The 22,845-nt window shown below is 50.6% G+C and overlaps 1 protein-coding gene across 1 annotated transcript in view; it reads left to right on the forward strand.

The window, feature by feature from the left end:
* CACNA1B (calcium voltage-gated channel subunit alpha1 B) overlaps positions 1-22,845 on the forward strand; it is a 191,148-nt gene that overhangs the window by 34,475 nt on the left and 133,828 nt on the right. Inside the window, exons 4-10 of the mRNA XM_057313871.1 lie at positions 4,134-4,225; positions 5,448-5,600; positions 6,850-7,040; positions 15,852-15,955; positions 19,021-19,136; positions 19,735-19,791; positions 20,861-20,950. Coding sequence (XP_057169854.1) covers positions 4,134-4,225; positions 5,448-5,600; positions 6,850-7,040; positions 15,852-15,955; positions 19,021-19,136; positions 19,735-19,791; positions 20,861-20,950 — 803 coding nt within the window. The remainder of the gene's footprint in view (positions 1-4,133; positions 4,226-5,447; positions 5,601-6,849; positions 7,041-15,851; positions 15,956-19,020; positions 19,137-19,734; positions 19,792-20,860; positions 20,951-22,845) is intronic.

Consider the following 22,845-nt stretch of genomic DNA (forward strand, 5'->3'; position numbering starts at 1 on the left):
CATGTCTACACTTACCTTTATTATTTCCATTTTTCTCTTTTCTGTAAATTTACTCTGCTGTTCTTTTTTTAAGATTCTTCAGACATATCTGTGCTTGGTTTATTTATTTTCAGTCTTTCAAAAAAAATCATCTAAGTTTATAAATTTACCCTTAAACATCACTTTAACTGAAGTTAAAAATTGAGCTACCCTATGATCCAGCCATTGCACTACTGGGAGTTTACCCCAAAGATATAGACGTAGTGAAGAGAAGGGCCATATGCACCCCAATGTTCATAGCAGCAATGTCCACAATAGCTGAATCGTGGAAGGAGCCGAGATGCCCTTCAACAGATGACTGGATTAAGAAGTTGTGGTCCATATATACAATGGAATATTACTCAGCTATCAGAAAGAACGAGTTCTCAACATTTGCTACAACATGGACAGCACTGGAGGAGATAATGCTAAGTGAAATAAGTCAAGCAGAGAAAGACAACTATCATATGATTTCTCTCATCTATGGAACATAAGAACTAGGATGATCAGTAGGGGAAGAAAGGGATAAAGAAAGGGGGGGGTAATCAGAAGGGGGAATGAAACATGAGAGGCTATGGACTATGAGAAACAAACTGAGGACTTCAGAGGGGAGGGGGGTGGGGGAATGGGATAGACCGGTGATGGGTAGTAAGGAGGGCACGTATTGCATGGTGCACTGGGTGTTATACACAACTAATGAATCATCGAGCCTTACATCGGAAACCGGGGATGTACTGTATGGTGACTAACATAATATAATAAAAAATCATTAAAAAAAAAAAAACAAAAAACAAAAAACATCACTTTAACTGAACTCCACAATTGTAATATGTAGTATTTTCGTTGTTGATGGGTCCCAAATATTTGGTAATTTCTCTTTTTACTTCTTTAGTTAATGAGTTATTTAGTTGTACATTTTGAGGGTTTCTGTACCTATAAATTTTCTTTTACAGTGTGTTTTTATAGTTGTATTCTCATTTAAATACGTTTATTGAATAGCAGAAGTGCGATAATGTATGTTACTAATTCTTTGAAATTTGCTGAGGCTTTTTTTATGATGTAGGATATGGACAGTTTTCTCTCTTTTTTAAAAAGATTTATTTATTTATTCAAGGCAGGGAGGGATAAAGGGAGAGGGAGAGAGAAACTCAAGCAGACGCCTCACTGAGCGTGGAGCCCGTCACGGGGCTCCTTCTCACGACCCTGAGATCAGACCTGAGCAGAAACCAAGAGTCAGATGCCCAAATGACTGTGCCACCCAGGAACCCTGGACATGGGCAATTTTCGAAGATATTCCCATGTACTCAAAAAAGGCTGTGTTCTCTATTTGTTAGGGGTAGAGTTCGATAGACAGATGAGACAGGAAAGAGAGAGAAGATTGGAACTATATAATACATCAAGACTGCTCGTTTTTAAGAAGGTTTATTTACTTATTTGAGAGAGAGAGAGCACTCACACGTGAGGAGCAGAGGGGGTAAGAGAATCTCAAGCAGGCTTCATGCCCAGTGTGGAGCCCAACTCGGGGCTTGATCTTACAACCCTGAGATCACGACCTGAGCCAAAACCAAGAGCCAGACGCTTAACTGACTGAGCCACCCAGCCTCAAAGCTGCTAATTTTGTTTTCATCTCATGTGGCCTTACTGAATTTTGGTATTCAGGCCTTCAGATTCTGATAGGAGGGTTGCTGGAATCTTCGACTGTGTTGGAATCTGGGGTGATGAATTCTTTTATATCAGAAAATATGTTTACTTTGCCCTCACTCTTCATTGACAGTTTAGCTGAATATAAGGTTCCAAGGCGACTGTTACTTTCCGCTGCTCTTTGAAGGTGTGACTTGGCTGTCTTCTGGCACATATTTTTGCCAAAGTGAAGTTTTCTTTTCTTTTCTTTATTTATTTTTTTAAAGATTTTATTTATTCATTCGACAGAGATAGAGACAGCCAGTGAGAGAGGGAACACAAGCAAGGGGAGTGGGAGAGGAGGAAGCAGGCTCCCAGCGGAGGAGCCTGATGTGGGGCTGGATCCCAGAACGCCGGGATCACGCCCTGAGCCGAAGGCAGACGCTTAACGACTGCACCACCCAGGCGCCCCTTCTTTTCTTTTAATTACCCTTTTTCTCTAGGTATTTTGTCTTTTCTTTTCCTTTCTGGGAACTTCTCAGTCTGTTCTTACGCCTGGTGTTCTGCAGTTCTTCCCTGTTTTTGGTTGGATGTATTTTCTTTCTTTGATTCGTACTTGTCATGCACTTTGAATTTGAGAAGTCATTTTTAATCCTGTAAATTTCTCACCTGCTACCTCCTCAAATGTTGTTTCTCCACCATCTCCCCGTCCTCTTCCACAGCTCACACCGGATGTGTGCTGGGCATATGCTCCAACCTCCATCTTGCTCACTTTCTCTCTCATGTCCCTTCTTTGGCTTTTTGATGTCTGTGGGTGAGATCTTCAGAACTAGGCTCTGTACTATTTTCCAAATTGTTAATGCTCTCAAACCATGTCTTCAGCCCAGAGTTCATTTATCATCATTATTATTATTGATATTCTTTCAATAACTATTTGTTTATTGACAAAACTAGCTAGTCTTTAAAATACCTACCTGTTTCTGGCTGTGTTTGTTTCATAATGTGTTGATTTCATCAGAACAAAATTAATCTTCCCGTCGTCAGTTTTGATAGTTGAACGTCTCTCATAGCATTGGGCTTCTTCACGCGCTCTGGACTTTTGGTTTGAATAGATATTTTCTTGTTGCCTTTCTTTTCTTTTCCACTGAGAGTTTCACCTTATTTTGGCCATAGCTCCATCTCTTTGTTTTTTTTTTAAAGATTTTATTTATTTATTCGACAGAGATAGAGACAGCCAGCGAGAGAGGGAACACAAGCAGGGGGAGTGGGAGAGGAAGAAGCAGGCTCATAGCGGAGGAGCCCGATGCGGGGCTCGATCCCATAACGCCGGGATCACGCCCTGAGCCGAAGGCAGACGCTCAACGACTGAGCCACCCAGGCGCCCCTCCATCTCAAATTCTATTCTCACTGCCGTGTATCCCTAGCGGGGGGGGGGGCAAAGCCTTCTTAACCAAGAGTCCAGGATGCGTTCTAAAAGCAGAGCCACCAGGATTGTTGGTGCATTGAATGTAGAGTGAGGGGAGAGAGGACTCTGGGGTGACACCCTGGTTTTGGCTGAAATAACAATGGAAGAGTAGTGCTCACTGAGTGGGTATTGGGGAAGAAGCAAGGCCGCCCCAGGGCATCCACTTCTTGAGTCTGGTGGATGAGGCAAAGGTGGCAGTTGAGACCTGGAGGGGCTCCTGGGGAGTTCAAGGGAAATGAGGGAGTTGACCAAAGGGCAGAGAAGAGACCATTTAGAGCGGGAGACTTGAGCACCGAAGTTGGCAAGACACAGGCTCGAACAGCATTTCGGTGGAACGGTGCAGGTGAGAACCTAACGGGGACAGGAAGGTTAGGCGGTGGGGAGACCCAGGACTGACACTCTGATTGAGCTTTGGTGTGAAGGGAGCAAAGAAATGTGCCGTGCTGAGAGGTGGATATCAGATCTTTTGTTTTTTGAAATGGGAGACATTGGACTCTGTTTTTCTGCTAATGGAACGGATTATGATGGCTTTCCTGAATCCCCTGAACCCTCTCTTCCACGTTCCCTGCCCCACCCCACTGTTCTCCTGGGAGAAGGTGAAGAAGGGCGTGTGTGGTGCCTGCTCAGGAACCTCCGCCCCCATTTTACCCGTCTCCACTCCTCATCACCTCTTGTGAGGCGGCTTGCTGTACAGCTGGGGTTGCTCTGGGGACCTGGTTCTGGCCTGGATTTAGTTGGAGGACAAATTCAAGGCCAGGCCAGGTGCCAGAGAGCAAGTGTCCTCTCAAGGTGATTCCTTCTAGCTGTAGGGATGGTCACGCTGGAAACAGCCATTGCTGACATTACTGTGGGGACGTCTGAAATCTATCCCTGCCTCTTCCTGCCTGGCAAGTCTCACACCCTGTGCCAGCCCTGTGTTTGGACAGTAGGGGACACAGGCAAAATGGTGTCACTGTTCTTGGGAGAAAGGACATGGGTGGTGGGGCGTGTGTTCTCTCACTTCAGTTCCCTTCTTCTCTTTTCCTGCCAGGATCCTGGCCACAGCCGGCACTGACTTTGACCTGCGGACCCTGCGGGCTGTGCGCGTCCTTAGGCCCCTGAAGCTGGTATCTGGGATTCCGAGTGAGTCTGGCAAGAGCGATTGGGCCCAAGCCTACCTGGATTGCTAAGCTCCTCCCCCAACCCCCCCACGGCCATGGCCACAGTTAAGCCCTGACTATTGGCCCCTTTGGCTTTGCTGCCTCGGGTCTCTGTGCTCCTGACCCCCCAGGAACTAGGTGTGAAGAAGCCTTGAAATTGTCTGTGAGAGCCCAGAGAATGGCCCTGTTTTTTCGCCCTGACTTGGCTTCCCCCATTGGACGCTTTACTCCTCCTCACATTCTCTGCTATATTTCCAGCTCTTTGCTTCTTTCCACACACATAAGAGATTGAGCAAGGTGGTGGGTAGGGTGCCTGAGAAGATGGCCAGAGGCTGCAAAGGACCACCTGTCTTGGCTCAGGCTGGACAGGGCCATGGACAGCTGAGGCCAGGTGAAGACGTGCTCCTGGATTCAGATGCTCAAGGAGCTGAGCCTGGGCAGGAACAGGACCCCGGCCCCTGTTCATCCACTGCAGTGGAAGTTTGGTTTTGGGTTTCTCTCAGAGCCCCGGGTGGGCAGGGACCTAGGGCTGCGTCCCCCTGAGGCCGCCGCAGGGAAGCCCCTGTTCTGCCCCAAGACCCTGCCAGGCGAAGGCTCAGGTCTGTATCTAAGAGCTGGGGCCAGGTGGGAAGGGGGTCATGGTGTTGAGCTTCCTCTGTGAGGAGTCCCTTTGGCCTGGACACACCCATGCCTTGTGGTTAGTGGTCAGACACTCCCAGGAGCAGGTCTCCTGCTTCACTGCCCCTAAGGAATTGGGTCTGTCGGGAACTCCTGTGCTTCCCCCCCAGGATCTCCTGCTCTCTACCTCCAGAATCTTCTGCTTCTTCTTCCCAACACCCCCTCACCTTTCCCCTTAGGGTTCTCTGCTCTCGCTCCCCCAGAGCCCTCCATAGGTCCACATCTCTCCCCCAGACTCCATACTCTGACACCCCACGCTCTGCTTCTCCCCTGCTTCTGGACATTACTCAGTCTACTTCCCTCCAAGACTTAGGTTTGGTCCCCTGCCCTGAGGGCTCTCCTGTAAGCACGTGCTGTTCCCCCAAGACTCATGCTTCCCCATACTCCCTGCTCTGTCCCTACTTTGGGGGCTCCGGGACCCCCAGTGCTGCCCAGCCCAGGCCCTGGCTAGCCTGCCCACAGCCCCACCCGAGCCCCTGCCCTGCCCACTCCGCTCTGACCTGCCTGCCGTGGCTGCTCTGGCCCAGGTTTGCAGGTGGTGCTCAAGTCCATCATGAAGGCCATGGTTCCACTCCTGCAGATCGGGTTGCTTCTCTTCTTCGCCATCCTCATGTTCGCCATCATTGGCCTCGAGTTCTACATGGGCAAATTCCACAAGGCCTGTTTCCCCAACAGCACAGGTGAGGCCTGGCAGCACCCCTCAGACTCATTCGCCCTGGGGATAGGCCCTGCTCTAGGAACCAGGTGAATGGGGTGGGGCTTATGTTCCAGTGGGGGACACACACAGCACAACCTGGAAAACACAAATACGTGAACAAGCACATAAAGCAATGATGGCAGGTTGGAGTAACTTCCAGGAAAAAACAAAAGGAGAATTTTCAATAGAATAATTTGGGAGCCTGCTTCACAGAAACCAGCCGGGGGAGGCCTCTCTCCTGAGGGGACCATGGAGCAGTGATCAGAGTGCAGTGAGAGGGGTTGCTGGGCCGCCCCCTGGGCCCGAGAGCTCCCGTTACAGGGAGCAGTGCGTGCGGAGGCCAGAGTGAAGAGCAGCGAGAACAGAGGGAAATCCTGCGGGCTTCGTGGCCGTCGCGGCAGCTCCGAGCCTTGTTCTGAGGGAAGTCAGGAAGGCGGTGGAGGGCTCTGAGTGAGGAGTGACGTCATCTGATCGTTCTGGCTGCTCCAGGAAGGCCAAGGCACAGACAGGCTGGAGTAGGGGGCTCCTGTCTTGACCCAGGAGAGATGGCGGCTGTGGCCAGAATGGGTTGGGTTCGGGTGCGTTTTGCAGTGAAGCAGATAAGCCATATGATCATCTCAGTCGATGCAGAGAAAGCTCTTACTACAATTTAAATCATTTTTGAAAGCCTCCTGTCAGGGCTGGCGGAAACCTATCGACCCTGAGGGGCCAGCGCAGTGAGGCCCCCTGCCACCCTCTGGGCACGTGTTGGTTGGGCTCTGAGCTGACCTTCCTGATGACCCGGGCCTGCAGGGCTGACTCCAGTGTGGTCCTGGCGCCAGAGTGACAGGCAGAGCTGCACGTCAGGGTCTTGGCGGTAGCTTGGCTGTGAACGAAGGAGAGATCAGGGTGGTGGTGGTAGGAAGACTTGGGTGTTGGGACTTTGTCTTGTTTGATTTTTAGGTGAATAAGTCTCATGTTTAAACAGTGAGGGGCAGGCTCTAGTCGAGAGGGAGAGGTTGACCAGTAGTTCCTGGGAGGGTTAGTCTGGGCTCAGGGGAAGGCAGATTGTAGGCACAGGGAGAGAGCCGGTGCGCAGAGGGATGGTGGGAAGTCGAGGGAGGGTTTCCACTGGTGCTTGATTCCTGCCCCCTCCCTGGGATGAGGTCTCCGCAGCCCAGGAATCCCAGCAGGGGTTGGAGAACTTGGGTGTCTCTGGGCTCAGGGTCTGTGTGTCGTTCTTCTCTTCGCAGATCCAGATCCAGTGGGTGACTTCCCCTGTGGCAAAGAGGCCCCCGCCCGGCTGTGTGAGGGCGACACTGAATGTCGGGAGTACTGGCCAGGGCCCAACTTTGGCATCACCAACTTTGACAACATCCTGTTTGCCATCTTGACGGTGTTCCAGTGTATCACCATGGAGGGCTGGACTGACATCCTGTACAACGTGAGTCGCGTCTTGGCGCTGGGACTGTGGGTGGGCCCTGGAGCTCCTGGGGTCTCATTTGGGGTGATGTTTCTGAACCTAAGAGCCTCTGCCCAGCCCCAAGCTCCCTTGTTCACCATAGGATGAAATACAGGCCCCTTCCTTCAGATGGCTCCACCCAGGGCCCACTCTCACCGCTGTCCACTCAAGCTCTTGACCTTGGTCCTGGAGTCTCCAGGACAGCTTCTCGTATGAAAGTGACACTGAGGGCCAGGCGAACACTTCAGGGATGCAACTGCTGTTGATGGTCACTATGGCCGCAGCATGACCCCTCAGGCTCGCCGCAGGTTATGCCCCGCGTGAAGTGTCTCATCCCTGTTAACTCATAGAATTATCTCAAGAACCCCATCATACAAGGAAGAAACTGAGGCGTGGAGAGGTTGTTTAATTTGTTCAAGGCCCTAAGACTAGTGGCAGCTTGCTGGGAACTACTAGCTGTGCCATCCTGCTGGGGTTTTCTGGATGGAGTGAGGGCGAGTAAAGCCTGCTGGCCTCTCCTTGTCTGTATGCTGCCTGCGGAAGACAGCAGGGCTGGGTTTAGGGCTGCACGGCGCCGACGAGTAGGGAGACCTCTCTGATGATGCTGGGATTCTGGGGTCAGAGCGTGTGTCTTGCACATTTCTGACTTTTCTGCTGTCTCTCTGGTACTGTTTCCTTTTGATCTTCTTGCCCGTTAGAATGCCTGCCCATCACAGTGGTGTATACAGGGCAGTCTGGGTTGGTACTCGTGACAGAAGCTGGTCTAAGGCTCTTGCCTGGTGACCCATCTCACTCCCACCTCCCCTCCATGTGAAGCTCTTCTTGGAGGACTCTCCCATGAATGAGCAGAATGCTGTCTCTTTTTTTATGTGATGAAAGCCCTAGCTACCTTCCACCCCCTAGAGCCCTGTGAGCCGCCAGAGCACGAGCACAATTAAATCAGGCCCTTGGGGGCTTTGGGAGGTAGAGAAAGAAGGTACACGTGAGCTAGGAATCTGGGAAGGTTTGGCTGGAAAGCTATGGCTGGTAGATTGCTGTGTTCTGGATAGCTGGCATGTGCTCTGCCTGGTTACTATGGGTGGAGGACCCTGCAGTACGAGATACTTATGTTGAACCTGCCACTTGCACGCTGAGGTGGGGTTCGGGCTACAAGTGCCTGGAGTCCTGTGTTCCCAGCCTCAAGGATCCTGGGGAGGAAATGATGGTGGTATAGTTTGGTGGCATGATGGATGGGAGGAAAGGGACAGACTAGGACCCTTTGCTCTGTGCCTTCTCCCTGGGTTCATAGAGACCCAGAGAGATCTCAGGGCTGAGCGTCCAGCAAATGCTTGGTAAATGCTCATTGAGCAGGCACAGGGAAGATGAGAAGTTAAGGAGAAGCTGGCCCAAAGTCCGTTGAACCAGATCCCTCCTTGGAGTGGGAGTCGTGTCTCATGACAGGCTCCGTTTAATTGAGGAAAAGAGGAACGGGCACAAAGGCGATTATGAGGAGCTTGGCTGTTCTCTTCCTGCAGCCAATCAAAGAATAATTTCCCAAAGACAGACCCTAAAAATAGCTCTGAGCTGGCCACATCCCTGCCAGCCAACCCCACTTGAACAAGGACTGATAGAACAGGTTTCTACAACTTTCAATGCCCACTGGGACTTGGCCATCGGCCCAGATGACTCAGACTGGTGGGTCTGTGCCCTGGGTGGGGGGCTGGGCAGGAACTTGACCCTGGGGCAGGAGGCACTGGTCAGGAGAGCCACAGAGGAGTCATCAGACACTTATTTCCCTGGGACCCATTCTCTGGGCACTCCCCGAGATGCTCCTTGTACAGTGGCAAGCAGGAGGCCTTCAGTAAAGGCCTGATAATGGCAAGTGCTTTGAAGACAACAAAGGAGGGTGAGCAGCAGGGAGTGATGAGTTAGAGGACCTTGTGAAAGCAAGGCCTGGCAAGGTCTGGAAGCCAGACATGCAGGTGCCGTGGGATTCTGCTTTGGGGGTTTGGCAGGGCACTAGGATGCAGTGACTGTGGTGAGCTCTGAGGCTGGTGCCCAGAGCTGGTGGCCAAGATCTAGTGGCCAAGATCTGGGTCCACTCTCCCTACTAACAGGGTGGGTTTTTGCAAATCAGATAAGTTTTTAAAGGGGGTTCTTTGGAGAGGGAGCGTACCCCTCTCCTCCAACCCAGTGAGTGAGGGCGGCTTCTATGGTCCTTTCAGACATGCTCCTAGAATGTGGAGGCCCAAGACTGCACCTGTATGTTGAGGGCAGGAGCCATTGGCCCACGGCAGTGGGGCAGACGGAGAGAGATGGAGAGCATGCTTGATATTGGGAACAGAGAAGGAGGGTGTGTGAGTGCTTCTGATGGACCAGCTAGCCCAGGGGGAGTTGGCAGCCTGGAGCCCTTTTAAATTCTGACCAGAGGAGTGATGAGGTCTCAGCAGAGAACATCTGTTCAGAAAGGACTGTTGAAAAACTGGCAGTGGTGGGTGGGAGAGTTCTCTGACTGAAGGAGAAATGCCTTGCCTGCATTTTGAAAAGAAAGTGAAGTCAAACGAGGTCCTAAAAGAACTCACAGAAGTGCCTTGTGAGAGACAAGTTGGCAGGAAACTTCTGTCAGGCCTGGAGAGATGAGATGATCTCAGGACAGCGCCATGCACGGCAAAACTTGCCTGCCCCCCCTCCTCTCCCGCGTCTGCTTGGATAGCGTTGGGGTCAGTAACCCAACGGCAAGCTGAGGAAGAAGGAACAGTGTTAGGCGTGGAGGGGCAAAGAGGGGCCAGGCCTCTGTCTCCCAGTGAAAGCAGCCAGCTGGGACTGGACACTTAATTACTGAATCGAGACTGTGTTTTCTACTTGAAGTAATTGTAGAACTTTCTATTACCCCGGAGTGATCAGCTGAGTCATAGGACTTACCCAGATTTTTATCCAGGAACGTGAGTATGTTCGAAGGGGCAGTAGGAGGCACATAAGATTGTTGATGAGAAGGTGCGTATGATTTTGCATGTGTCCCTTGTACTGGTTGCATAAAGATCTGAAGCGGGGTGTTCGGATAAATGGGTGCAAAGGCTTCATGTTGCAGTGAGCGCAGGGAGGGCCCGCTCAGCAGGTGGGTACACAATGTGAGGGAAGGAAGAACCAAAGACGATGTGACTTCGACCCCTGGGAAAGGTGCTGCCTTTTCTTCAGAAGGGAGACTTGGGAGCAAGATACTTGCTCAGTTCTGTTTCAGTGGAGAGTAGTGGAGCCCAAGGACTCTGCTTTGGCCGCATAATGTTTCAGAGAACTATTTTCATTCAAGGGAGACGCTGAGTATACAGCTGGTTGTGTGACAGGGAGCTCAGAGGAGACCGCAGGGCTGAGGGGGTCCATCTGAGGTCATGGATAGTGTTCAGCGTTATGGGAAAGGATGTCGCTGTCTCAGCAAGGAGTGTAGAAGGAGAAGCAAAGAAGGCCAAAGACTGAGCCGTCTCCGAACTTGGCTGTCGGGGGAATTCCAACATTCAGAAGCCAAGTAGGAAAGAAGGAGCCGGCAAAAGGGACCAGGGTGGAGTCGTTGAGGCAGGGTAGGGTCAGCACCCTGAGCTGTCTCAGAAGCAGAGCTGGGAAAAAAGATTCCAGGAAGTGATCAAGCAAGTCAGATGTTGCGAGAGGTCGAGAGAGATGCTGCTGCGCCCGACAGGAGCAGTGTCAGAGGTGGGGGTAGAGCCTGGGAACGTGCTGGAGAAGGCAGCATGAAGGGGGAGGGCAGATAGAGACAGCTCTCGCAAGGAGTTTCCCAGGACGTGTAGTGGGAGGTACCTGCAGGGAGAGACGGGGATGGGCTGTTTTTGTAAAACTAAGCTTGGTTTGAGATGACTGAAGGGTTACATGCAGTTGTCGGAGATCTACCGAGAGGTCCCATGTGTCCTCTAATGATGCGAGAGGGCGTGTATCCCAACCAGAACGCTGACACTGACACAGTGGAGATACAGAAGGTTCCATCCCGTCAGGACCGCTGTAGCCCTTCTGTAGCCACACCCACTTCTCTCTTACCCTCCCCCCCCTCCATCCCTGTGAACCACAGTCTGTTTGCCATAGCTGTCATTTCAAGGGGGTTATGGAAATGAAACCATACTGTGTGTTACTTCTGGGATGGGTCACTTTCACTCACATGATTCTTGGGGCTTCATCCAGATTACTGTGTGTCAGTAGCTGGTTCTTTTTTATCCCTGAGCAGCCTTCTGTGGTGTGCTAGACTTTACAGTTTGCTCAACTCACCTGTTACAGGACATCTGGATTGTTTCCAGTTTGGGGCTACTGTGAACATAGCTGTTCGACACATTTGTATGCAAGTGTTTGTGCAAACCCAAGTTTTAATTTCTCTGGGATAAATGCCTGAGTGTGCAATTTCTGGGTTGTGTAGTAGTTGCATGTTTAGTTTTTTAAGAAATTAAAAATTTCCCAGAGGACTGTATTTTTTTACACTCCCACCAGCAGTGTGAATAATGTAGCATCGTTACAGTATTTGGTGTGGGCGTTGTTTTCAACCTTACCATTCTGGTAAGTGTGTTCTGATGCGTCCTTATGGTTTTAATCTGCGCTCCCTAATGGCTGGTGGGGTTAAGCATCATTTCATACTTATTTGCTATTTGTGTATCTTCTTCAGTGAAATCTCTCTTCGTATTTTTTGTCCACAGTCTGTTTGGATTGTTATTTTACTGTGGAGTTTTTATGAATTCTAGAAACGAGTTCTTTGTGACATGTGTGGTTTGCAGATATTGTTTCTTAGTCATTAACTTCATACTCTTCACCTGGTCTTCCACAGAATAAGCATTTTTTTCCCACAGAACAAGCATTTTTTATTTTGATAAAGACCAGTTTATCAATTTTTCCTTTTGTGAATTGGGCTTTTGGGGTCAAGTCTAAGAACTCTTTGCCTAGTCCTAAAATCTGAAGATTTCCTCCTACTTTTTCTTTAAAAAAGTTTTATTGTTTTACATTTTACATGTAAGTCCATGATCCATTTTCAGTTAATTTTTGTATAAAGTGTAAGGTTTAGGTTGAGATTCTCTCTCTCTTCCCACCTCTCCCTCCCTTCTTCCCATCCCTTTGTCCTCCCTTCCTTCCTTACCTTTGAGCTTATGAATGTCCAGTTCCTCTAGCACCCCTTGTTGGAAAGGCTCTATTTTCTCCTTTGAATTGCTTTCGCACCTCTGCCACGAAAGCGGGGTGTATTTTGTGTGGGTCTATTTCTTTCTTTTTCTTTCCTTTTTAAACCAAGCTCTACACCCAATGTGGGGCTTGAACTCAAAATCCTGAGATAAAGAGTTGCATGCTCCACTGACTTAGCCAGGCAGATGCCCTGTGTGTGTTGGTTTCTGTTCCAATGATCTGTGTGTCCCTCTCTACCAATACCACACAATCTTCATTACGGTAGCTGTGCTGTATAATAAATCTTTTAAACCAGGTAGACTGATCTTTCCCATTTTATTCTATTTGAGAGAATTGACATCTTTACTATGCTGGGTCTTCCAATCCATGAACATGGTATATATCTCCATTTATGTAGATTACCTTTGATTTCTTTAATCGGCATTTTGCAGTTTTCAGCATACAAGTCCTACGTATGTTTGTATGCCTTCCAGCTCCTTCTCCTGCCTCAGTGCACTGGCTGAAACTTCCAGCATTATGTTGCATAAGAATGGGGAGAAGAGACATATTTCTATTCTCCTAATCTTAGGGGAAAAACATTCAGTTTTTCACTGTTAAATATAATGTTAACTGCAAGGTTTTTAAAAAAATTTTTTTGTAGATGCCCTTTGTCATATTGAGGCAGTTGCCCTATTCCTACTTTTCTGAGAGGTTTTATCATGCATGGGTGTTGAATTTTGTAAAATAATTTTTCTGCATATGATAACGTGACTTTTTTCTTAAGCCTGTTAATATGGTGGATTACGTTGATTGGCTTTTGGATTTTGAAACAGCTTGACATCCCTGGAATAAACCCCACATAGTCATGGTATAAAATTATTTTTATATATTTCTTAATTCAATTTGTTAATATTTCATTAAGGATTCTGGCATCTATATTCATGGGGGATTTTGGTCTGTAATTTCCTTCTTTTTTGAATTGTCTTTGGTTTTGGTATGATGGCAAAACAAGATTTAGAAAATGAATTAGTAAGTAGCTCCTCCTCTTCCATTTTCTAGAAGAGATTTAAGTAAGTGGTATTATTTCTTTTTAGAGAATTGGTAGAATTCTACGGTCTGGGTCAAGAGATTTCTTCTATGGATTTTTAAAAAAATAACACTTTTGTTGAGATATAATTACATACCATAAAATTCACCAATTTAAAGTATACAGTGGATGGTTCTTGTATGTTCACAGGGTGGTGTGACCATCAGCATTACCTAATTCTTGAAGATTTCTGTCAACCAATTTTTTTAAAATTGATTTTTTCTATAGTTTTTATTTTCAATTTTGTTGATTTATGCTCTTATCTCTTTTCCTTCCCTTCCCTTCCCTTTTGGAGCACAACATGGGGCTTGAACTCACAACCCTGAGATCAAGACCTGAGCTGAGATCAAGAGTTGGATGCTTAACCAGCTGAGCCACCCAGGCACTTCTATGTTCTTATATTTATTATTTACTTGCTTATGATTGATTTGGGTTTATGTTGCCCCCCCTTTTTTTTCCCTAGCGGCTTGAGGTGGAGGCTTAGATTATCAATTTGAGACTTTTCCTCTTTTGTAATGTATGTATTTTAGTGCTATAAATTTTCCTCTTGGCACGGCTTTAGCTATGCCCTTCAAATTTGATATATTGTATTTTCATTTTCATTCAGTTAAGTGTATTTTTATATTTCCCTGGAGACTTCTTCTTTGACACGTGGTTTATTTAGAATTGTCTTCCCCCTATGAGTAAGGTGTCATTTCTCTTTTACCACTTTCAGTAACTTGTCTTTAGTTTTCCTAAATTTGACTATGATATGTCTTATTGTGGATTTCTTTGGATTTACCTTGTTTAGTGTTTAACTTCTTGAATTTGTAGGCTTATGTCTCTTGACAAATTTGAAAAGTTTTTAGGCATTATTTTTTTGGGTACTTCTCAGCCTTCTCCTCTTTTTCCTGTATTTTGCTATTCTGATGACATGAATGTTAGATTTTTTGGTTATAGTCCCACAGGTTGTTGAGGCTCTGTTGTTTTGTTTCTTGTTTGCTTTTGTTTTTAAAGTCAGGTTTCTCTTTGCTTATCAGACTGGGTAACTTCTATTGTTCTCTTTTACTGTTCCCTGATTCTTTCCTCTGTCCCCTCCATTCTGTTGTTGTGCCTTTCCATTTAGGTTTTTATTTTGATTATTGTGTTTTTCAGTTCCAGGTTTTTCACTTGGTTCTTCTTGTATCTTCTACTTGTTTGCTGATACTATTTCTTTGTTGAGACTCTATTTTTGAGTGTGTTTCAAGTGTGTATATTATTATTCTTTGAAGCATTTTTATGATAGCTGCTTTAAAATCTTTGTTGGATACTTTTATCATCTCTGTCATCTTAGTGTTGGCAATCTGTATCAGTCAGGGTTCTTCAGAAATATAGAACCAGTAAGATATATGTGTGTGTGTGTGTGTGTGTGTGTGTGTGTGTGTGTAGATATGTATGAAGAGAGAGAAAGAGAGAGATTGATCAATTGATTATTAGGAATTGGCTCTTGTGATTATGGAGGTTGGCAAGTCCAAATCTGAAGTTTAGGCTGGCAGGTTCAAGACCCAAGAGAGACAGTGATACAGTTCCAGTCTGAAAGCCAGCAGGTGGAGACCCAATAGAGGCAATGGTGCAGATGAAGTCTGAAGGCAGTCTACTAGAGAATTTCCTTTTACTTGGAGGAGAGTTGGGCTTTTTGTTCTATTCAGACCTTCAACTGATTGAATAAGGTCCACCAGCTTATGGAAGGCAATCTGCTGTACTCTATCAATTAAATGTTAATCTCATCCAAAAACACATTTACAGAAACACCCAGAATAATCTTTGGCTAAATATCTGGGGACCCTGTGGCCCAGTCAAATTGACACATAAAATTAACCATCATGGCATCTAATGATTGTCTTTTTTCATTCAGTTTTTGATTTTCCTGGTTCTTGGCATGGCAAATGAGTTTCATTTGAAAACAGAACACTTTTGGTATTATGTCATGAGACCCAAGCTATTAAAGTCAAAAGGTCTGGGAGAGATGCCCTTATTTTTATTCAGTTCTTGGATCATGCCTGAGTGACGGCTTCTGGCTTAAGCCAGGCACATGGTGAGAACTGTTCCTTGGGGACTTGTGGGCTTGCTTTTGATATGGGGGAAATATGGCATGGGCCTCACTGCCTCTGAGCTGTGGAAGCTGCTACAGACAGAAGATCAGACTTGGGCCTGGGGCCTGTGGGCTCCATTCAGGAGAAATGTCTTTAGAGCTGACTGGTATGTCCAATAGTTGGGCTATTGGACTGGGAAGAATAGGGAAGGTGTCCAAGCAGAGGCTGGGCATGCAGCCTTCCAGGTGTCTCGAGAGCCTTTGGCTCCCTGGAATGACTCCTTGGCTTTTCAGCTTTGCTGGGCAGTGACCAGGAGTGCTAATTGTCTTTGGTCCTTTGAGAGTTCCAAGGCAGCTCCAAAGAAAGCTCTGTGGGGCAAGGGCAGGCAGGTCTAATGTGGGTCCTTCCTGGACCCCCCGAACACCTGAACACTCCCAGCCTAGCCCCTTCCAGGTATTTGAGGAGGGGTCAAGGGCACTTCTACCGCCAGGGCTTGTCTCGTCCACCTGTTTTTCCTCACCTCCTTTTTGCTTCCAGACCAATGATGCAGCTGGCAACACCTGGAACTGGCTCTACTTCATCCCTCTCATCATCATTGGCTCCTTCTTCATGCTCAACCTGGTGCTGGGTGTGCTCTCAGGGTAAGAGGCCATGAGGACTTGTGTGCTGCCTGCCTGCCCTTCTGTGTTCTCAGTCTAAGGGGACAGATGGTGGAGTCAGATGTGGGTATGTGTGATGTGGGAAAGGTGAAGCCTGACCTGGCCTCATGGCTACCCTCTGTGGTGGTCACTCTTATCATCCTGAGCTCTGGCCAGCCTTTCCCTTGTGCTGCCATCCCAACCTTTCTCTTCACCATTCCCTTGCCCTGGCCTCCTTACCTCTGTCCCACCCTTGGCTTTCACCCTGTCCCCTGATGATGGGGGAGAGGCTGCTGCTGGGTCTCACCTAGGTCCGTGGTGGGGTTTTTGGGCAGCCCTGGTGCCCAAAGGGTCCCTCTGCTGCTAGAGTGGAGAGCGATGGAGCAGCCCTGTATCCTGGCTGTAGTGGTCACCAGGCTCTCCACTCCAGCCTTGACCCCCGGCTTGCTTCTCCTCTGCAGATACCTTTCTGTGCTGAGCTCCTCCAGGAGAGAACAAGGGAGGGTGAGGGGCTGGGATTCCCTACTGAAGAAAGGTGCTTCCTGACCCCACATTGTACTCTTCTGTCCTGCATGGGGCCAATGGCTACAGAAGTGCTGTGTGCTTAGGGGCACAGATGGGACTGGTGTTTGGGGATCCTGCCCTTCCATCAGTCTGAGGAAGCTGGATTGGGAAGGCCTGGTCTGTGCTCTGTTCCCACATTGGTATCATACCCCCTGTAAGACTAGAGGAGAACCTCTCCATCCTGCCCACCCTGAAGATTCCTGCTCAGGCCCTGGGCTCCTGAGCTAGGCTGGGGGAGAGGCTGGTGGACCCAAGGGGCAGCTATCTTATTGGCCTGGAAAGGAACAGCCACTGAGAGGACAATGGTTGGGGGCCAAGGCCTGCATGCTCTGGCTCTGGAATGTGTCCTTAGCCTCAGTCCTCTCCTGTAAGGGGTATGTCACTAGCACGTCTTTCCAAGCATCTTCAGGGACAGGCACACCCACAGTGCAGTGGATGAATGTACAACTTCTAGTCTGATGGAATTGCATAGTCTGAACTGCATGGGGGATGTGGAGGAGGCCTGGAGCTCAGAGAAGCCACCTAGGGAAGGGGCATTTCCATTGAGACTCAAAGGGAGACCAGGAATGAACCCAGCGAAGGAGGGGAGAGGGTTTCCCAGGCAGAGAAGAGCTGGGGTGGGGGCCCAGAGGTACCCAGAGGGGTGCAGTGTGCGTGCTGCAAGGGTGCTCAGAGCTGGAACCAGAGGGTGTGGAGGGGAGAGGGTGCTGGGGCTGGCAGACGGCAGGCTTGTGTGGAGTGTGGGCTTTGTGCTGAGGACAGTGCATGGTGGGGAGGTGGTAGGAACATGAGTGGGTTCATGGTGAGTTGGGAGAGCTGCCTGCTCAGGGTGGCTTTGTGTGGCTTGCCCTGAAGAATGTGCAGAAAGAACTGGGGATTGGGGCTGTGGGGTTCCTGACTAAGCAGGGCCACGAACTTCATGACTTCCCAGCCCTTCTCCCACCTGTGAGCACCCTGGCCTCTGGGGATGGGGTGATATGGGATGGTTTTCCTAATTAGTCTCAGCTGAGCCCTCCCTCGGACATCCAGGCCCAGCAAAGGGACCCCAGGGTTCTCTTTCAGGCCTGGGCAGGCTTGGGAATGGCAAGGGCCCTAAAGCCAGCGGTCAGCACGTGGCGTGGGGGTCTCGTGCTGGCTGCACTCATTAGGCGCCTCATCTACAGCCTGGCCCCGGGAAAGCTCGCCCTGCAGGACTCCGTCCAGGCACGGCTCTACCATGTCTGGGCAACAGCTGCTGGAGGGGCTGGCTTGGAGCCCACCAGCCTTGCTCTTCATGCCCCAGGCTGTTACCCACAAAGCATCCCAAGGAGCAGGAGCAGGGATTCCTCTTGGGGCTTTCCTGAGCCAAGAGAACTGATGCCTGGGGAGGACAGGCCCGCTGCTGGCTGCTGTTTGAGAAGTGGCCGCTCTGTGCACGGCCTAGATTGCTGCAGCTAGTTTTTGCTGGTGGCCTCAGACTGACTCACATGGTGTTGTCACTGCCCCACCCCTGCACCCCAGGCCCTCCTGCCCTCATCACGGCCAAGGGACAGAGCCTGATGGAGAGGGGAGGAAGGGTGGGGGCCCTGTGTCCCTGCAGATTCCGGGTTTGCAAGGGATGGGTTGGTGGATGCTGGTCATGAGCTTGAGTTGGTGCTGGCCAGAGCCGAGCTCCCTCTCCTGCTGCGGCTGTGCGCCAGGACTTAGGTGTGCTGGGCTCACTGCACCAAGCCCAGAAGCTGCTTCTCCTAGAGGAGAAACAGCCACTTAGCTGAGGACAGAGACGGTGTTTTGCTGCGGGAGTGTGCGCACCTGTCCTTTGGGGACCTGGAGGCTGGGCTGAGAGGCTCGGCACGCTGGACGCTGGGTGCATGTATACTTGGGTGTGCTTGTGTGCCTGTGTGTGTGAATGGCGTCCTTCTGGTGGTGTGAGCCCAGAAGCTTGTCTGGAGGCTGAGGCTGGGCTGCTGAGGGCCGAGGAGGGCAGGGAGCTCTCTCCTGGTCACCGTGAGCCTCCAGGTTTGGCTGATGTGGCTCTGGAATGTTTTCCTTTCATCGTTGGCTTGCCCCATCCAGTCCCTTCTTGCCCTGTTCCTGTCCGTCCTTCCCCTCCTAGCGAGGGCTCTGGGTCTGAACCAACAGAAGACACAAAGTGGAAGTTTGGGCAGTTCTCGCCTAGAAGTTCTCTGTAGGCTGGCAGACGGCAGAGCCTGGCAGCTGGGGTGTGTGTGCCTCGGCCCGCTCTGAGCAGGGGAATGTGAACTGTCCCTGCTCTCTGGAACCCCCTCTGGGGACTGAGTGCTATCCCTATGTGCTGGAGGAGTCTGAGGAAGGAGGGTTCGCCTGGGCGCTCGGAGGGCTCAGGCTGGAAGAGGTCCTGGTGGGGAGGGGCAGCCCATGGCCTGCATGTCATGTCCCAGCCTCTTCCTGGTTCCCTTTGCCTCTGTGTCCTCACACCCATGGGGCCGGTGGCTGTGCTCACACTCACCCAGTCTGCTTCCTTTTCTGGCCCCTGCACAACACAGCGAGTTTGCCAAGGAGCGTGAGAGGGTCGAGAACCGCCGGGCCTTCCTGAAGCTCCGCCGGCAGCAGCAGATTGAGCGGGAGCTCAATGGGTACCTGGAGTGGATCTTCAAGGCCGGTGAGAAACGCGGGGCTGCTGCAGTGCTCCTGGCCTGGCCTCTGCCAGTGGCCCTGGGGAGGATGAGACCAGTCCAGGAGAGGGGAGCTGACATCCGGGGTCCTGACCCTGGGGACACTGGCGTTTTTAATGGAGGCTTCTGCCATGGCCTCGCCTAGGGCGAGTTTCTTCCTGTCAGACTCAAGCCCTACCCTTGACCCGAGCCTGCTCTGTGCTCTGCACCTGGCTCCGTGCTTTCTGACTGCCCCCCAGCCTCAGGCCAGCATACTTTCCTCCATATGGGGTGCCCGCTGTGCCTCCTTAAGGGCTTTGCCAGCGAGGAACTCACCCAGTGGTGTGGCTGCTCTCAGGCGACGGTGATGTGCGCATGGGAACAGGCCAGGCGCCCCTCAGGGGACACTGCCTGTGGGACACGTAGAGGGTGTCTGTCTCAATAGCAGCTCAGCCACCAGCCCCACAGGCTTCTGGAATTGTAAGGGCTGAGAAGGCAGGGTCCTGCCGCAGAGGGGGGCCTCATCCTGGTGTGTTCCTGGGGGATGAGCCCTGGTCAGGGGTCGGGATGGGAAGGCTCCAACCTGAGGCTGTGTCTCACTCACAGAGGAAGTCATGCTGGCCGAGGAGGACAAGAATGCGGAGGAGAAGTCCCCTCTGGATGGTAGGTGACCGTTGTTAGCACTCTGTGCCCAGCACACACGTGTGGGTGCCCACACCCGGGATGCACGTCCATGACAACACACACGGTCCTGGGCAGCGGCATTCTGGAGGTCACGGCACGCTCCTGGGGCGTTGTGTGCCGTGGACTAGACCAGATGTAGCTGGTGGTGGGCTCAGACACCACACATGCCAAGGGGTCAGCCTGGGGCTCGGAGGAGCCTGTGCTCGCAGCATGACCCTGAGGGCTATGTTGTCCAACACGGCAGTTCGCTGGTGACCGTGTAAGCTCACACTGTAAGTACGCTGCAGTGAAATGAAAGTGAAAGACCTGTTCCTCAGCTCCTGCCACCCCATTCCAAGTGTTCAATAGCCAGATGGGGCTAGAGGCCACTGTACTGGTCAGCACTGATCTAGACCATTTCCATCATCATGGAAAGTTCCGTTGGACAGTGCTGCTTCTAGAAGTTTTCAAGTTCAGGTTTAAGCCAAGTTGTATCTGTCTCCGGGGCTCGGGGTGTTGTGACTCCCAGACAGCCATGGCAGGACTCCTAGCACAGCGTGGGGCCACTGGGGCAGGGACAAGAGTCAGCATGGCCATGGCCACCAGTCTGGAGACTGGCACAGCCCCAGGGACAGGAAGGCCGTCCTCTTTTCACACCAAAGCCGAGGCCAGAGAGGTTGGCCACGTCTGCTGTGGCCTCAGCTGAACCCACATCTGGGGCTCTGAGCCAGTCTGTGCTGGCCCCCTCTGCAGACCTGCCTGATCTCTCTGCTCTTACCTGGCCTCGGCGTGTGGGCTGCAGGAGAAGCCGGCTGCAGCCCTGGCCTTGCCCTGCACAGATGTCTCCTGGTCTCCCTGGTAGCACTGACATCATCATGGAGAAAAGGGAAAGTGGCATCTCCTCCAAATTCCTTATCCCCTTTGCTCTGAAGACTGAGAGGGGCTCCTGGGGCCAGGATAGGAGATCCCAGGAAGATGCTCGCGCCCTCAGCTGAGACTCCCCCACCCTGAAGCCGGTGAGCTGGGTGCTGGCTCATGCAGGCCCCTCCCCCACCCTTGTTTAAAGCAGTGTTGAAGAGAGCGGCCACCAAGAAGAGCCGGAATGACCTGATCCACGCGGAGGAGGGGGAGGACCGGTTTGCAGACCTCTGTGCTGTTGGTGAGTCTTTTCGAGTCCTCCTGGCTGTACGGGGCCTGTCCTGGTACCGGATATAGGGAGCGCACCTAGCTTCCTGCCTGTCCCCTCTGGGGCCAGCTTCCTTCCCTCTCTTCCCGCCTTCCCGTGTCCATCCTGATGGCAGGAAGTCAAGTGCCTCTGCCCTGTGGTGTGTGCTCAGCTTTCTTTCCCGGAGCCAGGCGGTGGGAGTGGGCTGTGTGTACAGCCCCTGGACGCTCCTTGCTGCCCAGTGCCCGCCGCTTCTGTACGGGAGCTGTGCTCTGACTGCTCTTGGCCCTGCCGTCCCCCGTGTGGACGCACAGCCTTGGGCGGCACCCCAGCTGAAGGGCTGCATGTGCGTCACTGGCTGTAGGGACCGAAAGGGTCTGGCTATCTTTCTACACCGCCCCTGTCTGTCTTCCATGCTCCTGGGCCTCTGGCTTCATTCCCTTCTTCTCAAATGGTGAATTTAATCACACAGAGCTGCTTTAGTTCCCTTCCTAAGGCTGGTACCAGAAGTGCCGGGCCCTTTCCCACCACCTGCCCTGTTATTGTGCGTTCTGCAGCAGAAGAGGGCTGAGCCCCGGGTCTCCACTTGCAGGTGGAGAAGGGCCTGCACGGCAGTCAGACGTGGTGCAGACAGCCTTGACCTTCAGCAGTCCCTGAGCAGGCGAGCAGGGGTCTGCTGCTCACTATGTGGTTACATTTATGAGACAACTCTTTAATGGAAGTTATTTGTGCATTTATCGATCAATCAATCAATGTATGTCTGTCTCTATGTTTGCACCTAGCTGTCAATCTATGTATCTCTCGATCTGTCATCTGCCTGCCTGTCTGTCTGTCTGTGTGTCTATCCTCTCCCTCTCTTTCTCCCCACACAGGTCCAGTAAACACATGTCAATAGCTTGGGGTTTCTCCCTGTTTCTCAGCTAGAAGACACCTGTACATCACACGTACACAGACACACATGTAGAGTTTTGAGATCTTTGCATGTTACAGAAATATTTTCATACAAATTTTTCTCCTCGTCCCTTTTGGAGACCACTCCCCTCAGAAACCTAGTTCCGAGGCGGGCTCAGTGCCCCGTGGGTTCGCTGTCACTTGTCTGGCTGCTCTGTGTGGATGGCCGCTCTTTTATCTTTAGGTTGTTTGATCTTCATCCTGACCGGTGCTGCCCAAACTCGAGCCCCGTAACACCTGTCCTTCCTCTCCAGCGCTCCCTCCCTGTGGGCAGACCCCGGAGCAGGGTGCCGGGTCCACTGCTAGCACCGTCCCTCCCGGTTACGCGCCGGAGGTGCTTAGGGCTTTGCTAGCTCGAGCCCAACTTGATGATCACACGTGATGTTTCTTGGACCGCCGTCCTCGTTTCACTCACTACCAGTGATTTTGAGTCTCTTAAGTGTCGGGTTCCCATTTGAAATGGGGTTTTGGTGATTCTTCAGATACCCTGTCCGTTTTTCTATTGGGTGGTTTGTGTTTGCTAATTAGTAAGAGACTAAGAACGTGTGTTGTGGATCTAAGTTTTGTTATAATTTTTACAAATTTATCACACGAGTGTAATATTTAAATCGTCCCCTTTATTTCTAGTTTACCTAAAGTTTTTATTGCAATTTTGTAAAATTAATTGGAAAGAGTTTTTGAAGTCTTTTTCCATGGCTTAGAGTAATTTAAGTAACACCTAAATAATCTGTTCTTTAAAGGTGAGATAAAACCGTGAACCCAAAACAAAAAGAACCTGGACCAGTTTTAGAAATTACGCTTTGTGAGGCAGTTTTCCATTTCCTCAGCGTTTCAAACTCGTTTCTGTAGAGGTGCCCGTACTTTCTCTCGTACTTCTCCTCTCTCCTGTATTCACGGTGTTCGTTCACCCTCTCAGCAAGTGTTCTGACGTGCGCACC

This window comes from Ursus arctos, unplaced genomic scaffold (genome assembly GCF_023065955.2).
Source record: "Ursus arctos isolate Adak ecotype North America unplaced genomic scaffold, UrsArc2.0 scaffold_18, whole genome shotgun sequence".
NCBI classification, from domain to species: domain Eukaryota; kingdom Metazoa; phylum Chordata; class Mammalia; order Carnivora; family Ursidae; genus Ursus; species Ursus arctos.